Below are 21653 nucleotides of genomic sequence, written 5' to 3'. Positions count from 1 at the left end.
ATCTAAACAGATTATTTCATCACAGGACTTGCGCAACAAGTATGAAATCATTTAGTCTTGTGATTGATTCACAAGGAGAAAGGGTAAAATCCCTCATCAAGGACGGCAGATCCCTACGCAAGTTATCTTGCAAAAAGACGTATTTTTGGATATCCTTCTAAATAAGGAGATTTGTAAATCGGAAACTAGCATATCTAAGGCACTTAGGGTTAACCAAATTGGGTATGCCCTACACGGGAATGTAAAAGATCTTGCCAATTTACCAAACACCTTGGGAACGAGTGCTGTTACACTCAAAAGGAAAGAACACTTCCTTAGCAGTTTGCCAAATAACTCGGTTGATTAACGGAAATGTTTGTGCTTGCTAGAGATTTTAGAGCTCTGTTTGAATTATGAATTACAAATTAAATAAGTATCTATACTTCAGGTTAAAGGCCTGAAGGGCGAGAGGCAGCTTCAGCTACCATTGACTACCTGCCTGACCCTAACCAAGGGGGTTATTGACCGCGCCGGGAACTTGGACCGCACCCTCCGCGAGAGGTCTCTCCGTTGGGTTCTACTTGGAGCAGGAGGACGCTTGGGTGTCAGGGGGGGATCTCGCCGTAAATCCCTCGCCTTCCGGGTCCTGCACAAGAGGCTAACGTGACTCGGGATTGGATATTGAGGCCCGCATACTAGTTGACGGACGGAAGCTTGGAATAGTGATCCCTGGAGATTACTGGATAGCCTTCGGGCAGATTATGGACAAGCCTACGGGCGGAACTCCTTGTATTTCAAAGATAAAATGATGAAATATTAAAAGAACTTGCTTGATGTTGTTTTTCTATGTCACGTGATAAGATTACGTGAAGGAACCAGTGCTTAACAAGGTTAATTAAAGAAGCTGATTGTTATATGTCAAATTAATGTGTTAGATAATTACATCACTAAAACAAACCATGGAAAGTGCGGAGGATGGGCCATGGGTTCGTCCTACGGTTGGGTGGTCCCGGTTAGCCGGGAGCTTTTCTAAAAAATCTCGAAGGACAGCGGAATGATCATCATCATCAAAACGAATAACGAGAACAATGACCTAAAGTTACGTCTTACCCGATTTACGCTGTTTTAGGGGAACGGAATGGGACTATGCCTTATGGCAGAGAGGTTGAGCTTTGCATCCCTCTCGTTTCCCATTCTCCTTGAACCAAGTGCAGCGTGAATCCGCTTCGGATCTGGCGTTTCTGCGTAAAGTAGTTCGCTCGGGTCTGACGCTAGTTGCTGTTAGCTAATGACCAAACAAGAAAATCCTAATTCCGGTCGATCCTAAGTGGGAAACGGCCAGGATACTTCCGCTACGTGGCAGACGCGGGAAGACCTAGATCGCAAAACCCGTAACATTCCTTGGGAGTGCCGGGCGGAGTTTTCTAGACATTCTTTCCGATGGACTGCTAAGACGTGTCCTGGATGATACTAGGGGACACGTTACAGTAGCTCTGATGACAAATCTGATGGCACCAACAGCTTCAAAAGGGGTGTAAGACATCAGCTCGGCTGGCGAGCCCTCCTCTCCTACCGCCGCCTCTCTTGAGGCGGAAGAGAAACTGCTGTCCCGTGTCCTGTGGCGGCGAGCGATCAGTCGTCGTCGCCTCTCAAAGCCAAATCCGATCGCCTCGTCTCCCTCTACCATGCTCCGAACGGCTGCAATTCCACTTCCATCACCCTCCAACAGCCTTCTCCCTAGTTGCACGGGCAAGTTTTGCCAGGTGGCAGCCTTTCTAATGCATTTTCAGCCATTAAAATAATTTTTCAGAATTAATTAATTCTGAAAATTAATTTCAGCCCTTTTGACCTTGCCCAAAATCAAACATGCCCATCTGGAATGAAATTGCCTAGGCCATTTGCAACTTGGAGTGGTTCCTAACCTCTGCTGACCCTTAGACTAGCATTAATTAATTAATTAATGCTAGTCCCTAGTGTCACCACTGACACTTAGTGGCCAAACAATTGTCCTAGGGTCCAACTTGGCAACAACTGACCACCAAAACCGAGTTGGCATAACTTAATACAACTTTTGTCATTAACACCCATTGCATCCTTGGGGTCCTTGGCCCATTCCCATGAAATAACTGTCATATGCATCACATGTGCTAAACAAACTTGCACATTTGATTAGTAACTTAATCAAATGTTACTAGCAAGATTAAAGCATCTCAAAATTTCACGTCCCCATGACAGTCCCTATCTGAATCGGAAGGAGTAGAAGTAGGAGGCGCCTTTGAAACTGAAGAAGAACTAGAAGCCCTCTTTGAGGGCAAAGTGAGAAAATCCCCCTCTGAATCCTAGTCTGAGAGAGAAAGGGAATCCAACCACTCATGGCTCACGGACTGCGAAATATTTGATGATGAAGGAAGTGTTGCCGGACGTGCGGAAGAAGGTATCTGGGGTTCGGAAGAAGAAGCCGAAAAACACCCAGAAGTGGCCTCTCGAACCTGAGTGGAAGAGGATGGGGAAGGAGGCTTAGGATGAGCAAAGGGTGGGGAACAGTCGTAGGCTCTCAAGAGAGTGGACTGTGTAGGAGATGTGGACCATAGAATTCACTGTACTCAGAAATGGGTGAGGGAAACTTCCGCGCAGTGGGGTGGTCTCCAGGATGGCTTATTGCATCGTAAGGTCATAGAGCGTCCGTGTGCTTGAAAGGACTTAGTGTGCTTCGGGTGCGGTTTATTCCCTTGAGCATAATACTGTGCTAGCCGATGCAAAACGATCTCTGTGGCCCAGAAAGGAGAGGTGGTACAAGGAGTGCGTAGTGGAAGACGCATATACTCTCGGGGGTGGGGGGGGGGGTGGGGAGCAATGGTCGAAGCCGATAGTCTTCAGTGGGGAGCAATATACTCCGGGGGGTGGTGGAAGATGGATATACTCTGGGAAAGGGGGGGGGGGTGGGGAGCAATGGTTGAAGTCAACAATCTTCGGTGGAACGACTGTTCGTGCTGCAGTAGTAGCACCCAGTAGAAGGGCAATCTGTTGGTGGAGGCGCCATGGTACTGGTATGGCAAATTGGAGAAGGGAGAGGCCAGCCACGAACCACAAGCCACAATGTCCCACTTCAAGGGATGGGAGGGCAGGGAAAGAGGTGGAAGTGTGCCGCCGAGTGCAAATGTTGGAAGGGCTGAACCACCAGTGGTTGGGAAGAACCACCAGCCGTTAAGGTGCAGCCGCCGGTTGTGGGAAAAAGCCGCTAGCCGAGAAAGAAAACAACGCTAGTTGTGTCGCCAGCAGCTGACAGGCTGAGCCGCTAGTAGTAGCCTGTGCAAATGCAAGGAGATAGGGAGGAACCGCATGTTGAAAACACAGACCAATAGGAGGAACAACTGGTTGGGCAGAATTGCTAGTTTGCAGCCAGTGTGCCGCCAGCCGCCGCTGCCGCCGCCGCCTAAAAAACGTAGGCAGATTCGGTGTAGCCACCGGCAGTAGGTGCTAAGCCGCTGGCTAATAGAAATCAGCCGCCAGGATGTAGAGCGGAGCAGGCTAGCAAAGAAGATAGCCGCCAGGAGCTGGGCGGAGCAGGCGGAGGTGAGTCAGCTGCAAACGGAAGGTGGGCTGAAACTTGAGCTGGTTTGGCCGAGCTGCAGGCTGCAAACGCAGCTTAGAACAATTGCCAAAAGAGTGTTGATGTTGTAGAAGAAGAAGAGAAGTGGATGCCGAACCCGCCACTGATCTTTGCCTTCACTGGAGTGGAGGATCTTTACCGTTGTTTGAGCAGTTGCAGCTCTGATACCATGCCAAAAGATGATGTACCAACGAGACAGTAGGGTTTGCGGGGAGGAACATGGAGTGAACTCAGCAAACATGGAGAAGAGAAGAGAAGAAACTTTGATGAATGGAATGATGAAGATCTGAATCATGGAGTGAATGTGATACAAGGGAACAAGGGTGCCGTAGCACAAGGAAGATGATGAAGACAACCATGAACCACGAACCGCAATGTCTGAAGGGGTGTGAGGGCAATGGAGAGGTTAGAGAGAAGAGGTGACGGATTGAATGAATTAGCCGTGAGGAATGAATGAGAGAGTGGCCTATAAATAAGCACAGTGAGTCTAGGATAGCGCCCATTTTTAGGGCTGCAAATCCTAAACGCAAAACACAAACTACGGGTGAAGGGTTTCTCAACAATATGCGATGTAGGAGCAAATGTCTCCTCATAATTAATGCTCTTCTTTTGTGTTTTGCCTTTTGCCACAAGCCTAGCTTTATGCTTATCAATGGATCCATCTGCTTTTCTTTTCAGCTTATAGACCCAGTTTGTGCCAATGACTTTCTTTCCAACAGGCAATGTCACTAAATCCCATGTTTGATTCTTTATGATAGAATCAAATTCAGCTTGTATTGCTGCCATTCAATGCACACTCTGCTGTGCATCCTCAAAACAACCAGGCTTCTCATCGTCTAGTGTATGTGTTGCCATAACAAACTCCATTGTATCAGCATGATCATGGAGATGGGCTTCTCTTCTAGTACGACCAACAATAGGAGCATCCAAATGACTATCTTTCATAGTTTGCAAGTACCATCTAGGCATTTGCCCAGCTTTTTGATTATGTACAAGCTCTTGCTGAACCTCAAATTCAGCATCTTGCTGAATATTCAAAGCAGCCACAGGTTGAATTTCTGCATTGCTTAATGGAGCAACTAGTTGAACATTGTTTTTATTTACTGAAATTCCAATTGTATCACCAAAAGAAATGGGCAGCAGCTCTTCAAACACATCATTCGCAGCCTGATATGTATCAAAACTAGCAAGGGATAATTCTGATTTTTCATAAAAAATCACATCCCTATTGACAAAGACTTTTTTGGAAACAGAATCACATACTTTATATCCTTAGCTCTCATTGCTGTACCCTACAAAAATGCATTTGACAGCCTTGTTGTCCAACTTTATTCTAAGTACTTTGGGAATATGAGCATACACATAATGCCGAAAAGTGCGGAAGTGGCCAACTGAAGATTTCTGGCTATTCCAAGTCTCAAAAGGCATAACATTTTTTAATGCCTTGGTAGGGCACTTGTTCTAAACATGACAAGCACACATAGTTGCTTCCATCCAAAAGCCATGTGGCAGATCCTTAGCTTTCAGCATATATCTGGGCATCTCCATGAGTAACTGATTCTTCCTTTCTGCAATCCTATTTTATTGTGGAGTATATGTAATACTATACTGATGGGCAATGCCTTTCTGCTTCGAAAAATTATTCAGCAAGGAAGATATGCATTCCCCCCCTCGGTGAGAATGGAGAGTCTTAATCCTACAGCTAGATTGGTTTTCAATAAGTGTAACAAAAGCCAAAAAATGCATCATACATTTGTGACTTTTTCACCAATGAGTAGACCCAACAAAAACTAGTAAAGTCATCAATGAAGGTGATGATAACATCCACCCAATGACTTTGTTTGCATAGGTCCACATACATTTGAATGCATAATTTGTAATTTGGCTATTTCCTTAAAAGAAACATTACGAGGAAATGAGAATCGATGCATTTTTCCCAAAATGGATTCCTCATAAATATGCTCAGGAGGTCCCTCTAAAAGATGTAAGCCATCTAGGATTTGAGTATGTTGCATAAGCATCAAACTGCCATAGTTAATATGCCTTGCATGCCACAACTCTGCTTATGACATAGCAAGAGTAAGAGTAGATGCTAAATAGATCGATCAATCAATCGAATAAGCATCTAACTCATAGAGTCCATGACATAATGTGGCAGTCAAAACCAAAGTCAAGAATTCTTTATCCCTGACTATGTATTTGTCATCATCAAATGCGACCTGCATACCACACTTTGCTAAAGAAGAAATGGACAACAAATTCTTCTTAACCCATGGCACATATAATGCATCCTGTAAACAGAGAGTAGAGCCATCAATGGCTTTGAAAACAATCTCCTCAACACCTCTAATAGGGTAAGATGCATTGTTGGCACATTGCATAGACTTGCCAACAAAAGTTGCAATATTAGAGGAAAAAAATCCTTGTGGGATGTAATGTGCTTAAAGCACCACTATGAAAGAACCGAGTGCTAGCATCCTTAATAAAGCTAAATTCTCTATCAGCCCAAGAAGAGTCATAACTTCAAGTGTGAAAAAAAAAGTGACGGTCTACAACAAAAGACACAGACTTTGTAGCAGTAGAAGGTGCATCAGAAACAAACATCCTTGGCTTCTCCTTCTTCTCCTTGGCAATGCGCTTCTTACATTTCGTGATGTAGTGACTTGAACTTCTTACAATAGTGGCACTTGTCCTTCTTGGCTTATGTGCCCCCTGTTTCTTGTTGCTTTGCGAGTACTTGAACTTTGAGAACTCTATGGAGTATTTCTAAGTTGACAGTCTTTGCCCTTTTGTCTCGCCATAAAAGCTTGTTTAGAGGCTATAACATCCATTCCACTGTTCTTTCTTGTTTGCTCGTCTTCTAGGAGCAAAGTAACCAACTAAAGAAAAGTAAGTGGCTGTGGACAAATTCTCATGGTAAGATTTAAGGCCGTGTGAAAGGCCAAATAAGAGGGCGGCAAAGAATTCAGAGTAGTAGAGATCATCTGTGCATCAGAATAATACTCATCTGCATTCATTAACTGCTCACTCAGGTCCTCAATTTTGTTAAGTTGATCTTGCATGGCATCACTTCATCCATCTTCACATTCGCAAGCTCTTTTTTAAGAAAGACTCTCATTTTTTCCAGTAAACATCCGCTCAAGTATGAGCCATGCTTCTCATGAAGAAGTTGCAGACTGTATATGCGGGATTATAGATCTCTGAACTGCCAATGCAATCAGCGACAATGCTTGAGTATCACATGTGTCCCAAGCTTTTTGTGTTGCTGATCTTTGGGGAAGTGGTTGAGCTGGAATGGGCCTTTGACCACGTCCTCATGTGGGAGGTGTTGCAGGAGCCACAACTCCAAGACGGACTTCCTCATCTCTAACATAATCCCAAAGATTTTTTGCAATTAGCACATCCTTCATCATGAAAGGCCACAAAGAATAATTATTGCCGTCCAATCTCTCCTCCTTGGATACACATGTGAATACATCATTCTGTCCTTGATTTGCCATGGTAAATGTCACTGTTTCAAAGAACACAAAAGCAAGATCCAAAGCTGGAACAAGGTGGAAATCTAGAAATTTTGAGAAATTACAGCATGCACCACGCTATAATGATCAAATCTGTGTCACACTTGATGGAAACTGTCCAATGTACACACTGTCAAATGCACAAGCAGTGCTCAGCAACACAACCAATGCAAAACTCCCAAAAATTTGCTGTCCAAAATGCACAATTTCAGTCTATTTCAGACAGAACATGTAGTACATCTGCCAATGTCTACTTAGTACCCGAAAGCCCCAAAATTTTTGACCCGCTTCCCAAGAAATCTCTGCAGGGAGTGTGTCCTAGACATGTCCAAGAGCAGAAATGGACCTCTCGAGCAAAAGGCCTTTGCTGGAATTCGGATTTTGTAAATTAAAAAAATGAGTAAATGCCTTCTTTACGTCTAATGTTGGCTGCAACAGCTGCCAGCCCTGGTGGAGCAGCAGACAGTGACGTAGGCAGAGATGGCGAGTAGCTAGAGGAGCTGGAAGAGGCGCTGGCAGAGGAGGCGGTGCTGGACAGAACAGAGGTGGTGTTGCAGGCGGCGGGCCTGCAGGCGGCAGGCCTGCTGGCGGAGCAGGCGCAGGTGACTCCTGCGTTGGTTGGTAGACCAGGACTGGACCAAGGCAGCTGCTACAGGCGGTGCTAGCGATTGCTACTGGGTGGCGCCAGCAACTGGCGACAGTGGTGGATCAGGTGGCTGGTGGAGCAGGACTGGAGGTAGCGCTGGTGGTGGGAGCAGCAATGGCTGGTGGTGGGGCTGTCTGGTCTAGGGGCTGCAAACGGACGAGCTGAAACTGGAGCTGGCCCACAGCTCTGATACCAAATTTGAGGGGTGAAGATCGAAGCTCTCAGCTGAGAGTACACAGTTGACAGTAGAGACTGAAGACATGGCACGACTCCCAATGCAATTACCAAGAGTGTAATGAAAGTACAAAGTACAGACCTTAAACCTTAGGGTTGTTAATGTGCGTTCACACCTAAAAGGTGTAAAACACGATAAGTGGTCGAACTATATAACATAAGCACATAAAATAGAAGATAATGTAGCTTGGGGAAAAAACCTCTCATAAGAAGAGTAAAAAGTGCCTGAGTGTCCTATTGCGGATCATTGACACTCCTTTGTGAGCATAGATGTGAGTCAAACCCAACATATATTGTTTAAAGATGACTTTGAGTTTAAATTGCACAACTCAAAGGTCTTTGTCCTGATCATGTGCATTAATTTCAAATATGTTAAGATGGCCAAAAGCCACCAACCATTGACCAATTGCCCAAACATGTCTTTTAAATGTGCAAATCATTATTGAAAAGAATAGTTGAATGGTTGAAGGATTGCAGTGATATGTTCTAGTGATTGCGTGATTTGTTCTGTTTTTGCTGATTGTTCTTTCTCCAGGTACTAGATATTGTAAGAAAGGCCCTTACTGAGGAACCTAGAGATCGTCAAGCATTGGAGGAAAATGAAAACGAAAAACCTTCTGGTCTTTTGCATATTCATGCAATGCGTTTGGCAGATATCTTCTCAGATGACTCTAATTTTAGAAACTTGGTGATGGACCATATTGTGCGTACACTTTCTTCTCAATATACCGAGTTTTGATCAGATATGAAAATCAAAAACCAATTGTGGCATAAAATTAGGGGTATTCCAAATAATCCTAATTAGTTTGTCTTGGTTATGTAGGCCCCAGATCTGGCCAAAGTTCTGGCAGCATCTCCAATTGATTTTTCATCTGGCTGGTGTAGCAGTCCCATAGCAGATGCTAACATAAAGCCTGCATCGGATGCACTGCTTATTTATGATCCGTTTCGGGCTTCTGGTGCAGCTATGCAATCATTTAAAATTCCAAGCAGCTCTGCAGCTAGAGGATCAGGAAGCTCTGCTTTGATGCCAGATGAGTCATCTGGCTGTTCTCTATCAGCAGGCCACATGCACTTTGCTTCTTACTCTCAAGAGAGATCATCTCTGTTTGTGAAGATTTTGGCAAACTTGCATTGTTTCAACCCTGAAATATGTCCAGGTTTGTTCATTCACTAGGCACACAATTTTGTCACAAATTTCTGCATGTGAACCTTGCTCATTTACTATGCACAATTACTTGCATATATTTTTTATTGCAGTTTGTTGGCTGTGACGCAACAGAAGCCAAATTTTCAGACAAATTACATATTGTCTAATGTAAGCTGTGACACTTTACAACGTTCTTTTTGTTTTTTGCAGCTGATGAGAAAGATCGGTTTCTGAACTTGTTTATCGAATGCCTTATGGCTGGACCACTTACACCTGGAAACAGTGCCTTCTTTCTCAGCACAGTTCAGACAGCAGTTCGTGTGTGTGAGAACCTTTGTAAGAGCATTGTTTCTGACCCTTTTGAAAACCTGATGAAGTCTCAGATTGTAATTTATGTTCCGAGAATGAAAGTTGAATACTGCATTAATACTACTACTAAAGCTATTGGCCTTGTTTTGGAACCAGTTGTGCTATTGGATCATGTTTCATCTCTTTCAACTGAGGTCGTGAGCGATGAAGATTTGCAGCTGGTCAGGTAGTTGCTTAGCAGATTTACAGGGGATATCAGTAATATTGTAAATGTATTGTATCCTTGTTTTATATGTGTGTGTGTGTGTGTAAATAATTGTTGGTCACATAAATTCTAGCAGGGTTTGCATGTTTCCTTTGCTAGGGAAAATATGGTCAGGCTGAGCAATTTTGCACGTGAAATGGTTACAATGGGTTTTTGTGCGCCCAAAGTACCCCACACTGCCACAGTTACATATGAAGATCTTATTTCACTTTTTCAGATACTGGCCCATCGTATGTGAAGGGGGGTACCGACCGACGGAGCCATTGGGTTGACGTGTTGAACACCATGACCTTGGTTTTCCCCAGGTTCACAGTTAGGTCTTTGTCTTGGCAGAAGGCCTGTAGTGCGTCCAGTTGGTGCTGCAGCCCTTCGGGTGTGCTGGAGATGAGGACTATGTCGTCTGCATATAGTAAGATAGGTATCAGTGTCCCTCCCAGGCTCGATCCCACCTCGCCCAATCTGTCTATGTACTCTGAGATCTCATCAATGTAGAGGCCAAATAGGGTGGGAGAGAGAGAGAGAGAGAGAGAGAGAGAGAGAGAGAGAGAGAGAGAGAGAGTTAAATCGCGGCAAGCTGTGCCGCGTACCTGATTTTCCTTTCGAATACACATGAAGATAGCCACGTGGAATGTGCGGGGCATTTGTTCTCGCCATAAGCAACATGCCATGTTGACTGTATTGCATGAGAATCAGGGGGATGTCCTGTGTGCTGTTGAGCACAAGAGTCATGGCGAAGCAGGAAAAGTTGTGGATTGCCATGGCTTTCGTTTGTTTTATGTAGGGACACATGCCATGCATTATTCTGGGGTGCTTATGATTGTGCATGAAAAATATCAGCCGGTTCTTATTAAAAATGATGTGCATGGCCGTTTTGTGGTGATTGAAATTGTATTTGAAGGAGAGATCTTATGGCTACTTGGCCTCTATGCTCCAAATGATCCTTTATCCCGCCAGGGTCTTTGGAATACTTTGCGGGCCTCCTTGTCACTCAGCAGGAGGGGTTTCTGGATGCGGGATTTTAATATGTATGTGGATTCTTCGCAGTCCACATCGGAGCATTTGGTAATGGACGCTCCGGAAAGTCGTGTGTGGAATGTGTTGGCTCGTGACGTTCTTAAACAAGACCTTTGGTCTTGGCTACACCCTTCTTCTACAGGGTTTACTTTCCACTCTGCGCAGTATGTGACTACATGGTCGCGGTTGGACCGCATGTACGTGATGCAGACATATGATTTTCTTCCTGGGATGCTTGAAATGAAAGTGTTGCAGCAATATGCCTTGTCGGACCATTTCCCTCTACAGCTTGAGATGCTTACACAACCCATTGCACCTTTTAAGCAATTTCTGGATAGACTCCCTTTGCGTTTCAACTCGTCTTATCTGAAGCATTCAATCTTTCAGGGCTATATGCAGCAATTGATTGACAGATTCTTATTGGACTTCTTTTCTGAGGGCAATGCTTCGTTTCAACGATTGCTCTTTAATGCGCAGCGGGTTGCTCGGCAGTATGGGATCCATTATGCCTCTCTTTGTCGGCGGCGTCGACAGGCAGCGGAGGACTTACTGGCTTTGGTTCATTCTCTACAGGTGGACACTCCAGATGATGTTTTTCTGCTGTCACTAGAGATGCGTTTAGCTGCTCTTATTAGAGAGTTTCATTTGAAATCTTATCAGCAGGCCAAATTGCAAAATCTGACAGAGAATTTGCAAGACAATGCTTGTTAAACGCATAAGTTCTTTCGAGCTCTCCATGCCTCTCATGCTCGTGAGAAAATGACTAGACTCCAGGATGCAGAAGGTCAAATGGTCCTTGATCCGCAAACTATTGTGAATATGTGTAGGAATTATTTCCTCGACCTTCTTGGTTCCACTTCTCCACCTTCAGACCATATTACCCATGCCCGCTCAGTTTTCTATGATTTGGTCCGCAATCAAGTTTCCCAAGACATGCAAGCCACGTTGGAGGCAGACATTTGTGAGGCGGAGGTTATGGATGTTTTGTTGCACTTGCCCAAGGATAAAAGTCCTGGCTGGGATGGTCTCACCAATGAGTTCTTTGAGGTCTTTGCTACCCAATTGGCGAAACCATTGACGGCTATGTTTCAGCAGGTGTGGGAAACGGGGTTCATGCCTTCCTCATGGAAAGGACTTATTAAACTGCTTCCAAAAGTTCCTTTGCGGTCTATGTTGAAACATTGGCGACCAATTTCTTTGATGGGTTCTATGTATAAAATCTTTTCCAAACTAATGGCGAATCGGCTCCATAAGCATCTTCCTGCCCTGGTGCATCCTCTCCAATATGGTTTCATTAAGGGCCGCAACATCCTGCATAATGTATTAAATGCACAACTGGCTATTGATTATGCAAGGCATTCTAATCAGGAGGTGGTGCTGATTCAATTGGACCTGGAAAAGGCTTTTGATTATGTGGACTGGTCTTTCATTGCACAACTTATGTCTACTATGGGCTTTGGTGCTGAGATGCCTCGTCTGATCTACACCATTAGTGCTGCGGCTTCTTCGCGAGTCATGCTGAATGGAGGTGTTACCCAGCCTTCTGTCCTTGCCCGCTCTGTGAGACAGGGTTGCCCTTTGAGTCCTCTCTTTTTTGCCCTTGCGACTCATCCAGTTCTTTCGATGTTATCTCATTTGGCAGCTTCTTCGCAGTTGGCTGGATTGGCTCTTCCTTCTGGACAGCACTTCATTGGTCAGTCCTTGGCTGATGACAGCTTTATGATTCTGCGTGCGGACAAGGATAATCTTTGTAAAGCATTAGATGTTTGGGCTCTCTTTGGTCAGGCCTGTGGTATCCGCATCAATGCTTTGAAATCAGCTATTCTCATCTGCAGGGAATCGGATTTGCAGTCATTGGACTGGGAGGGAATGATTGTTCCTCGTGGCTCCATTGTCAGGCATCTTGGGTACCCTTTGGGCGTTGATGTTCCGCCAAAGCAGCTCCTAGAGTGGATTTCACAGAAATTGGCAGCGAAATTTCTGTATTGGAAGTCACAGGCTTGGCCCTTTCATGTTCGCCTCAAAGTAGCTCAAACGATCATGTTGCCAATGCTCACATATTTCTTGCCATTGCTGCCTTGGACTACTACTGCATTGAATGCTCTTACGCAGCATATTCGTTTCATGTTATGGAAGAAGGATTCCTTGCATGCAGGCATTTCATGGATTTCTTGGTCACATGCATGTACCCCGAAACGCATGGGTGGTGGAGCTATCTTAGATGCCAAAACTCATATGCTGGCACTCCGTTGGTCTCTTTTTCGCGCCATGTGCTTGGATCATCACTCGTGGGTTGTTATAGCCCGTTATTTTCTTGAGGATCACGGGCTGCTGCATGGTAATACCCAAATTCGGGGTTCTTGGTGGCATGTTCTTAATGTAGACGCTCCGTTCTCTAGTCCTTCATCATCTCTGCTTGTCCATTTGGTATGTTCCTAGAGATTGGTCCTCCAGAAGACTCAGTGGCATCCAACGGAGCACCGTTTAGTCACTAACTCCTTCCAACTGGAATTGTTGGCAGTCTCGCGGTCACTTTCTTGGGAAGGGAAACATGAGCTTAGACCAAAATTTAACCGCATGGCACGTTTGGGCTTGACTTCAGTAGCAGATGCCACCCTTGCCAGTCGCAATGTGTTGATAGCATTTCGTACAGCTAGGAGACTTTTTAGGATCCCTCGTGGATACAGGGATTTATGGGGACAGCTTTTGATGATGCTATAGAACAGACAACCCTTTCCTTTCCTTGCTTCGGATCGTCCTTGGCAAGACTGGGACCTTGCAGGCTGGCTGAATTTGGAAAAGGCTTCAGCTAACCAGGTGTATCATCTTCTGATTAAAGATCATCAATGGCTGGCCACTAAAGCTAATACTCTATGGGGATTGCGTAAATCTCGGTCCTGGTGGAGGGTAACGGTGATGGAAGCCTGGTTGAACAAGACCCCTTTCAAATATAAGGTCTTTCTTTGGAGGGTAATGATTGGTGGTCTTCCGCTGGCTTCAGCCCTTTCCAAGCGTCGCATCTTCAATGGCAATTGTTTCTTTTGCACCACCAGTGTGGAATTGGCTCGTCATCGATTTATTTCTTGCCCTCTCGCTAAGAAAATATGGTCCTTCTTGTCGGCAATTTGGTGCGCGGTGGTCGGGTTCTCGCTACGCTCGTTTGATTGGGTTTTTGGGCAGCCCAAATACCCCACTCTGACACAGCCACATATGAAGATCTCATTTCACTTTCTTAGATATTGGGGCTGTTGGCATAACTGGACCATTCGGAATACTTTTATTTTTGATTCCGCCTCTAATGTTCAGGGACATGGCCAGGCTTAAAGGTCTCTTACTCTAGCAGATAGATCTTATTCGGCTCTCTGACTTGCTCCCTCGGGAGGACTTACTTCCTTGGCATATGGCAATTTCCGCTGCGTCTTTGCCATGACTTTTTGTAACTCTTGGGTTGTTTACTTCTTGTAGCGAGAGAGAGAGTTCTTGCATGTGATGGCATAGAGCCACTGTGTATCTTGTAATCATGTAAACTTGTACTTTTTTTCTCATAATTAATACAATTAACTTTTACGGAAAAAAAAAAAGAGATGGAGAGAAACAACTTAGAGTATGAGAGAAAGGGAGAGAGAGAGAGAGGCCTGTGTTCATTTCTACCGCCCGTGAGCTCTTGGTTCTGCATCTGATCTACACAAGTGTGATACAACATGGCTGGTCTAGATATGGCTTTTATCGACCAAATGGTGGCAGCCCTTGGTCCGGATTCTGACACAGAGAAACCAGAGGATATGGTTCCTTGCACAGAGGAGATGCCTTTTGGTCCTGACTTCCAGCTTGCGGGCAAATGTACCAAGCATACTTCGGAAGAGACAATGGCTCATCAGGAATGTTCTTATGCTCAGGTTGCCTCCGATTCTGTGGATTCTCAGGATGCTGACTGGGAGCATTTGTTGGAGTTTGCCAACACTCTGCTTGGCGATTATGTCCAACATAATCATGAAGCTTTTTCTGACTCTGGAATTGAAGATGTTCTGGAAGCCACGGTGAACCCAAAAAATGTCTTGCGTTCATTTTCGGTATTTCATAAGCGTGCTGTTATACTCTTCTTCACTGGCAAGATCCCAGTGCTTTCCCATATTCGCCAGTGGCTGCACAATCTACTACAAGGGGAGTGTCTTGAGGAGATTTTTGTTGGGCCTCGAGGCTTCTATGAGGTGGTGTTGAAATTCGAGAAGCACCGTGTTGATCTCCTGTCTAAACTGCCATTGTTTTTTTATCGCCATTTGGTCCATGTTGTGCCATGGCGCCCAATGGCAGATTTTCAGCGCCTGCTTGAACGTGAATGCCCGGTCTGGGTTGAAGTGGAAAATTGTCCGGCTGTCTATTGGCCACTGTTACAGGATACCATGGCCGTTGTGGGCACTGTTCTGGTCCCCCCGAGCCTACGGGCCATGAATCGTAACCGTTTGTGTATGTTATGGGACACTGCTTGGAAAAGGCCTGCTTGGTTACGTCTTAATTGCTCTGGCATGTATCCTTTGCACTTTCGTTTGAAATGGGGTAACTTTGTCGGGCATTGCTTTTCGTGTGGAAAATTGGGGCATTTTATGGCCGAATGCCCAGAGAAGCAACCGACTTCAGATGCTGAGCATGTTGTGCTGCCCATGGAAGATATGGTGCTTGTTGCTCCGTTGCAGGATGCAACCCAGCCATCTAAAGTTTTGGATAAAGGTAAACAACATGTTTCGGGTTTGGATTCCCGTGGCAATGGCTGGGTAGATGTACATGCAAAAAAAGGTAAAAGGTTTGATGCTAGTATGGCGGATACTGGGCCTAATGCTTCTCAAGATTCCATACGCACTTATATGCGCAGGAAAGAAATGTTGTCTTCAGAGCACAATGCTCATACTATGGTTTCTTGTGCTCCCTGTAATCAGTCTACGAGAAAAGTATATAGAGGCGGTCCAAAGGGCCCACCTGCTAAGTTGGCTTTTGATACTAGAGGTAATGTGATTACTCCATGGGATCGTCGTTATCCTCGTTCCCTCCCCAAGATAGTGGATATTCCGTCTACCTCTAAAGCTGGCCGTCCGAACTCTTTGGCCATGTTAGCTGATTTTTTGGATGAGGGAGTCCTTGACATTCTAGCAGAAAAGGTTAAATTGAGGCAAGCTGTGCCTCGTTCTTGATTTTCTTTTTGAATACACATGAAGATAGCCACGTGGAATGTGCGAGGCATTTGTTCTCGCCATAAGCAACATGCCATGTGGACTGTATTGCATGAGAATCAGTGGAATGTCTTGTGTGCGGTTGAGCACAAGAGTCATGGTGAAGCAGGAAAAGTTGTAGATTGCCATGGGTTTCGCTTGTTTTATGCAGGGACACATGCCATGCATTATTCTGGTGTGCTTATGATTGTACATGAGAAATATCAGCGTGTTCTTATTAAAAATGATGTGTATGGCCGTTTTGTAGTGATTGAAGTTTTATTTGAAGGAGAGATATTATGGTTGCAGGGTCTCTATGCTCCGAATGACCCTTTATCCCGCCGGGATCTTTGGAATACTTTGCAGACCTCCTTGTCACTTGGCAGACGGGGTTTTTTGATGGGGGATTTTAATGTGTGTGTTGATTCTTCGCAGTCCACATCAGAGCATTCGGTGATGGACGCTCCGGAAAGTCGTGTGTGGAATGCGTTTGCTCTTGCTGTACTTAAGCAAGACCTCTGGTCTTGGCTACACCCTTCTTCTACAGGGTTTACTTTCCATTCTACGCAGTATGCAACTACATGGTCGCGGTTGGACCGCATGTACATCATGCAGGATAATGATTTTTTTCCTGAGATGCTGGAAATGAAAGTGTTGCAGCAATATGCCTTGTCGGACCATTTCCCTCTACAGCTTGAGATACTTGCACAACCCATTGCACCTTTTGAGCAATTTCTGGATAGACTCCCTTTGCATTTCAACTCGTCCTATTTGAAGCATTCCATCTTTCAGGACTATATGCAGCAATTGATTGATAGATTTCTATTGGACTTCGCCTCTGAGGGCAATGTTGCTTTTGAACGCTTGCTCTCTAATGTGCAGCGGGTTGCTCAGCAATATGGGATCCATCATGCCTCTCTTTGTCGGCGGCGGTGACAAGCAGTGGAGGACTTATTAGCTTTGGTTCGTTCTTTGCTGACGGACACTCCAGATGATGTATTTCTGCTGTCACTGGCGATGCGTTTGGCTGATCTTATTAAAGAGTTTCAATTGAAATCTTATCAGTAGGCCAAATTGCAAAATTTGACTGAGTATTTGCAAGATAGTGCTTGTCAGACTCATAAGTTCTTTCGAGCTCTACATGCATCTCCTGCTCGAGAAAATATGACTCGACTCCAGGATCCAGAAGGCCGCATGGTCGTCGATCCTCAAACCATTGTGAACATGTGCAAGAATTACTTTCTAGACTTCTTGGTTCTTCTCCTTCGCCTTTTGACCAAGTTACTCAGGCACGCTCAGTTTTCTTTGATGTGGTCTGCAATTAGGTTCCACTTGATATGCAAACTACTTTGGAGACAGATATTTGTGAGGCAGAGGTTATGGATGTTTTGTCACACTTGCCCAAGGATAAAAGTCCCAGTTGGGATGGTCTCACCAATGAATTCTTTGAGATTTCTGCCACCCAACTGGTGAAACCATTGACGTCTATGTTTCAACAGGTTTGGGAAACAGGGTTCATGCCTTCCTCATGGAAATGTCTTATCAAGCTACTTCCAAAAGTTCCCGCGCCGTCAATGTTGAAACATTGGAGACCAATTTCTTTGATGGGGTCGATGTATAAAATCTTCTCCAAAGTGATGGCGAATCAGCTCCACAAACATCTTCCAGCCATTGTGCATCCTCTTCAATATGGTTTCATTAAGGGCTGAAACATTCTGCATAATATCTTGAATGCGCAAATGGCCATTGACTATGCAAGGCACTCTAATCAGCAAGTGGTATTGATTCAATTGGATCTGGAAAAGGCTTTTGATTATTTAGATTGGTCTTTCATTGCAGAACTTATGTCTACTATGGGCTTTGGTATTCGGATGTCCCGCTTGATCTACACCATTAGTGCTGCGGCTTCTTCGCGAATTATGCTAAATGGTGGTGTTACTGAGCCGTTTCTCCTTGCACGCTCTGTGAGACAGGGTTGCCCTTTGAGTCCTCTCTTCTTTGCCCTTGTGACTCATCCGGTTCTTTCGATGTTATCTTCTATGGCAGCTTCTACTCAGTTGGCTGGATTGTCTCTTCCTTTTGGACAGCACTTCATTACTCAATCTTTGGCTGATGACAGCTTTATGATTTTGTGTGTGGACAAGGACAATCTTCGCAAAGTATTAGATGTTTGGACGCTCTTTGGTCATGCTTCTGGTCTTCATATCAATGCTTTCAAATCAGCCATTCTCAGTTGCACGGAGTCCGATTTATAGTCATTGGGCTGGCAGGGATAGGTTGTTCCCCGTGGTTCCATTGTCAGGCATCTTGGGTACCCTTTCAGTGTTGATGTTCGGCCAAAGCAACTACTACAGTGGATTTCACAAAAACTAGCAGCTAAGTTTTTGTATTGGAAGTCGCAGGCTTGACCCTTCCATGTTCGCCTCAAAGTGGCTCAGACAATTATGTTGCCAATGCTCACATATTTCTTGCCATTGTTGTCGTGGACTACTACTACTTTGAATGCTCTTACTCAGCACATTCGTTTCATGTTATGGAAGAAGGATTCCTTGTAGGTAGGCATTTCATGGATTTCTTGGTCGCACACGTGTACCCCCAAACGAATGGGTGGTGGGGCTATTTTGGATGCTGAAACTTATATGTTGACACTTCGTTGGTCTCTTTTTCGTGCCATGTGCGTGGATCATCACCCGTGGGTCATTATAGCCCGTTCTTTTCTTGAGGATCACAGGCTTGTGCATGGTAATACACAAATTCGGAGCTCCTGGTGGCATGTTCTTAATGCAGACTCTCGGTTTTCTAGTCCTTCCTCATCCCTGCTTGTTCATTTGGTTTGCTCTTGGAAATTGGTTCTCTAGAAGGCAGGTTGGCATCCAGCGGAGGACCGCTTACATACTAACTCCTTTCAACTGGAATTGTTGGCAGCCTCGCGATTACTTTCTTGGGAAGGCAAATATGAGCTCAGACCGAAATTTAACCGCATGGCACGTTTGGGCTTGACCTCAGTTGCAAATGCCACCCTTATTAGTCGTAATGTCTTGATATCGTTTCGTACAGCCAAGAGGCTTTTCAGAATCCCTCGTGGATATCGTGATTTATGGGAATAGCTTTTGTTGGTGCTCCAGAGTAGGCAACCTTTTCGTGCCCTTGCTTTCGATCGTCCTTGGCAGGACCGGGTCGGTTGAATTTGGAAAAGGCCTCAGCTAACCATGTCTATCATCTTTTGATTAAAGATCATCAATGGCTGGTTAATAAAGTTAATATTGTATGGGGATGGCGGAAATCTTAGTCATGGTGGAAGGCAATGTGATGGAGGGCTGGTTGAACAAGACACCTTTCAAATGCAAGGTCTTTCTTTGGAGGGTGATGATTGGTGGTCTTCCGCTTGCTTCAGCCCTTTCCAAGTGTCGAATCTCTAATGGCAATTGTTTCTTTTGCACCACTACTGTGGAATCGGCTTGTCATCGATTTATTTCTTGCCCTCTGGCTAAGAATATCTGGTCGCTCTTGTCAGCGGTTTGGCGAGCGGTGGTTGGTTTCTCGCTAAGCCCTTTTGATTGGCTTTTTGTACGGCCAAAATACCCCACACCGGCACAGTCGCATATGAAGATCTTGTTTCACTTTCTTAGATACTGGGGATGCTGGCACAATTGGACCACTCGGAATGCCTTTCTTTTTGATTCGGCCTCTAATGTTTCGGGACATATTGGGAGGCTTAAAGGTCTCTTGCATTGGCAGATAGATCTCATTCGGCACTCTGACTTACTCGCTCGGGAGGACTTACTTCCCTGGCATATGGCAATTTCCTCTGTCTTTGCCATGACTTTTGTAACTAGTTTGTGGTTTGGTACTGAGATGTTACACACGATGGCTTAGAGCCATCGTGTATCTTGTAATCATGTAAACTTGTATCTTTTTTTCGTAATTAATACAATTACCTTTTACGAAAAAAAAAGAGAGTGCTCTGAATCAGACAATTCTGTGCCGCCCAGCTGTGGACTTGCCTTATGATTAGACTGCCACCTGTTCTGCTCTGCGACTTGATCTTCGTCCTGTGCAGAGATTTTCTGACTGGAGCACATGGAAAGGGCTTTGGGGCCCTAGTTGCAAAAGTGCAGTCATTCTTAGGCTGACCTCATAACTGGTACAGTGCACACACAGAGCTTGTATTTGGAGACTGATCCTGTTCAGATCTGAGACAATCTATCAGGGTTTGAAAACAGAGATTGTAATAAGCATTAAGCTTGGTTATGGCAATCTACAGGAGTCAAATGGTATTGATATGGCCTTTCTTGACCAGCATATAGGGAATGGGGATGATAGAGATTTGGTCGAATTGGATGGTGACTCGTCAGCTGAAGATTTTGGGCAGTTGATGGATGGGGATGGGATGGGTAAACATCGTAAAATGTTGGTTGATGAACCAGTCTTGTGTGCCCAGAACTTGCCTGAGAAAAATGTTCATGCATCATGCTCTTAGCCTGATGGGCCTCTTCAGTTTATGCTGGCCACCGCCAATAATCTAATGTCGGATTATGCTCATGCCTATGAGGGTAAAGCGAGTTCTTTACCAGAAGGGGAACATGTGGTCACTGTTTTGGGTACAAATCTGGTTTTACAGCAGCTTGTTGCTTTCCATGAGAGGGCAACCATCTTTTACTTTACGGGAAGGACTCATTTGATCACTAGAATTCGTGCTTGGTTGCAGTCTATGCTTGTCCGTGCTGAGATGGGTCAAGATGATGCTTCAAGACAAGTGCAAGCCCCTCTTGTTGAAGAGATTTATGATGGCTGAAGGGGTTTTTTGAAGTCCTTTTTCGTTCCCCGGAAGTGTGTGCTTTTATCATGCAACGTATCCCTTTGTTTATGGATGGTCAGTTAGTACATATGGTCCCTTGGAGACCTATGGCGGAATTTTAGGAGGTACTTAGGCAGGCATGTCCAACTTTGGTTGAGGTGGTTGATTTTCCTGTACATCTTTGGAGGCCTCTTCCTTTGGTATTGAGAACTCTTGGTGAGGTGTTGGTGGAGCCTTGGTTGCCTCCCGCAATAGGAATAGGGCCTGCATGCTTTGGGATACAGGGAAACCTCACCCGCCGACCAAAGTTCGGTTTGAGGTTCCGGGATTGCAAACATTGGTTTACAAGCTGAAATGGGGTACATTTGCTGGTCATTGTTTCAGATGTGGCCAATTGGGCCATTTCATTTCTGAATGTGATAGAAGCCCTGTCATTGTGCAGAGTTCAATGGTTCTTGACATGGATATGCATGAGCATCATCCCCAGCAGGTGGTTCGGCAGCCAGAACCTGATCTTGTGCCGCTTGTCCAACATGGCATGATGATGAAAGGAAGGATGCTTCTCAAACTGGTAGAGCGTGCATCGCTTTCAGTTGGTTGGAATTCACTTCTGCAGGATAATTCTTGGATCACTATGGTTAGACGCAATGCTAGACAAGAGCCTCGTTTGTCTGCTCCCCACCCACCTCCGCAACCTATCACTCAGACTTTTCAACGTAGAGGTAGGGGTTTCTATATGAAACCTCAACCCTCACGTGCTCCTGCAGTCGGTGCGGAGGACAAAAGGGCTTTTGATTCTGCTTTGTGCTTTGATGCGCGTGGGAGGCTTGTGCCTTCTCCTGATGTTTTCCATTCTCATCAACAACAGTTTCCTTCACGTGATTCGATCGCTAGTTTGTAGAGAGCAGATCTCGTAGATGTGGTCCGAA

The 21653-nt window shown here is 45.0% G+C and overlaps 1 protein-coding gene across 3 annotated transcripts in view; it reads left to right on the top strand.

Moving 5' to 3' along the window:
• LOC148038109 (sequence-specific DNA binding transcription factor ATNDX) overlaps positions 1-21653 on the top strand; it is a 147770-nt gene that overhangs the window by 110663 nt on the left and 15454 nt on the right. For all 3 annotated transcript variants that reach the window (XR_015689053.1, XM_087669074.1, XM_087669082.1), the window contains exons 9-12: positions 8523-8690; positions 8811-9147; positions 9348-9473; positions 9603-9672. Coding sequence is in view for 2 of the 3 variants with exons in the window: in XM_087669074.1 (XP_087525200.1) it covers positions 8523-8690; positions 8811-9147; positions 9348-9473; positions 9603-9672 (701 nt within the window). In the remaining variant the exon portion in view is untranslated. The remainder of the gene's footprint in view (positions 1-8522; positions 8691-8810; positions 9148-9347; positions 9474-9602; positions 9673-21653) is intronic.

This window comes from Lygodium microphyllum, chromosome 3 (assembly GCF_053477565.2).
Source record: "Lygodium microphyllum isolate KBCC chromosome 3, Lygodium_microphyllum_v1.1.10, whole genome shotgun sequence".
Classification (NCBI taxonomy): Eukaryota; Viridiplantae; Streptophyta; class Polypodiopsida; order Schizaeales; family Lygodiaceae; genus Lygodium; species Lygodium microphyllum.
The sequence above is the reverse complement of the archived record's forward strand: the minus strand, read 5'-3'. Positions and strand labels throughout refer to the sequence as shown.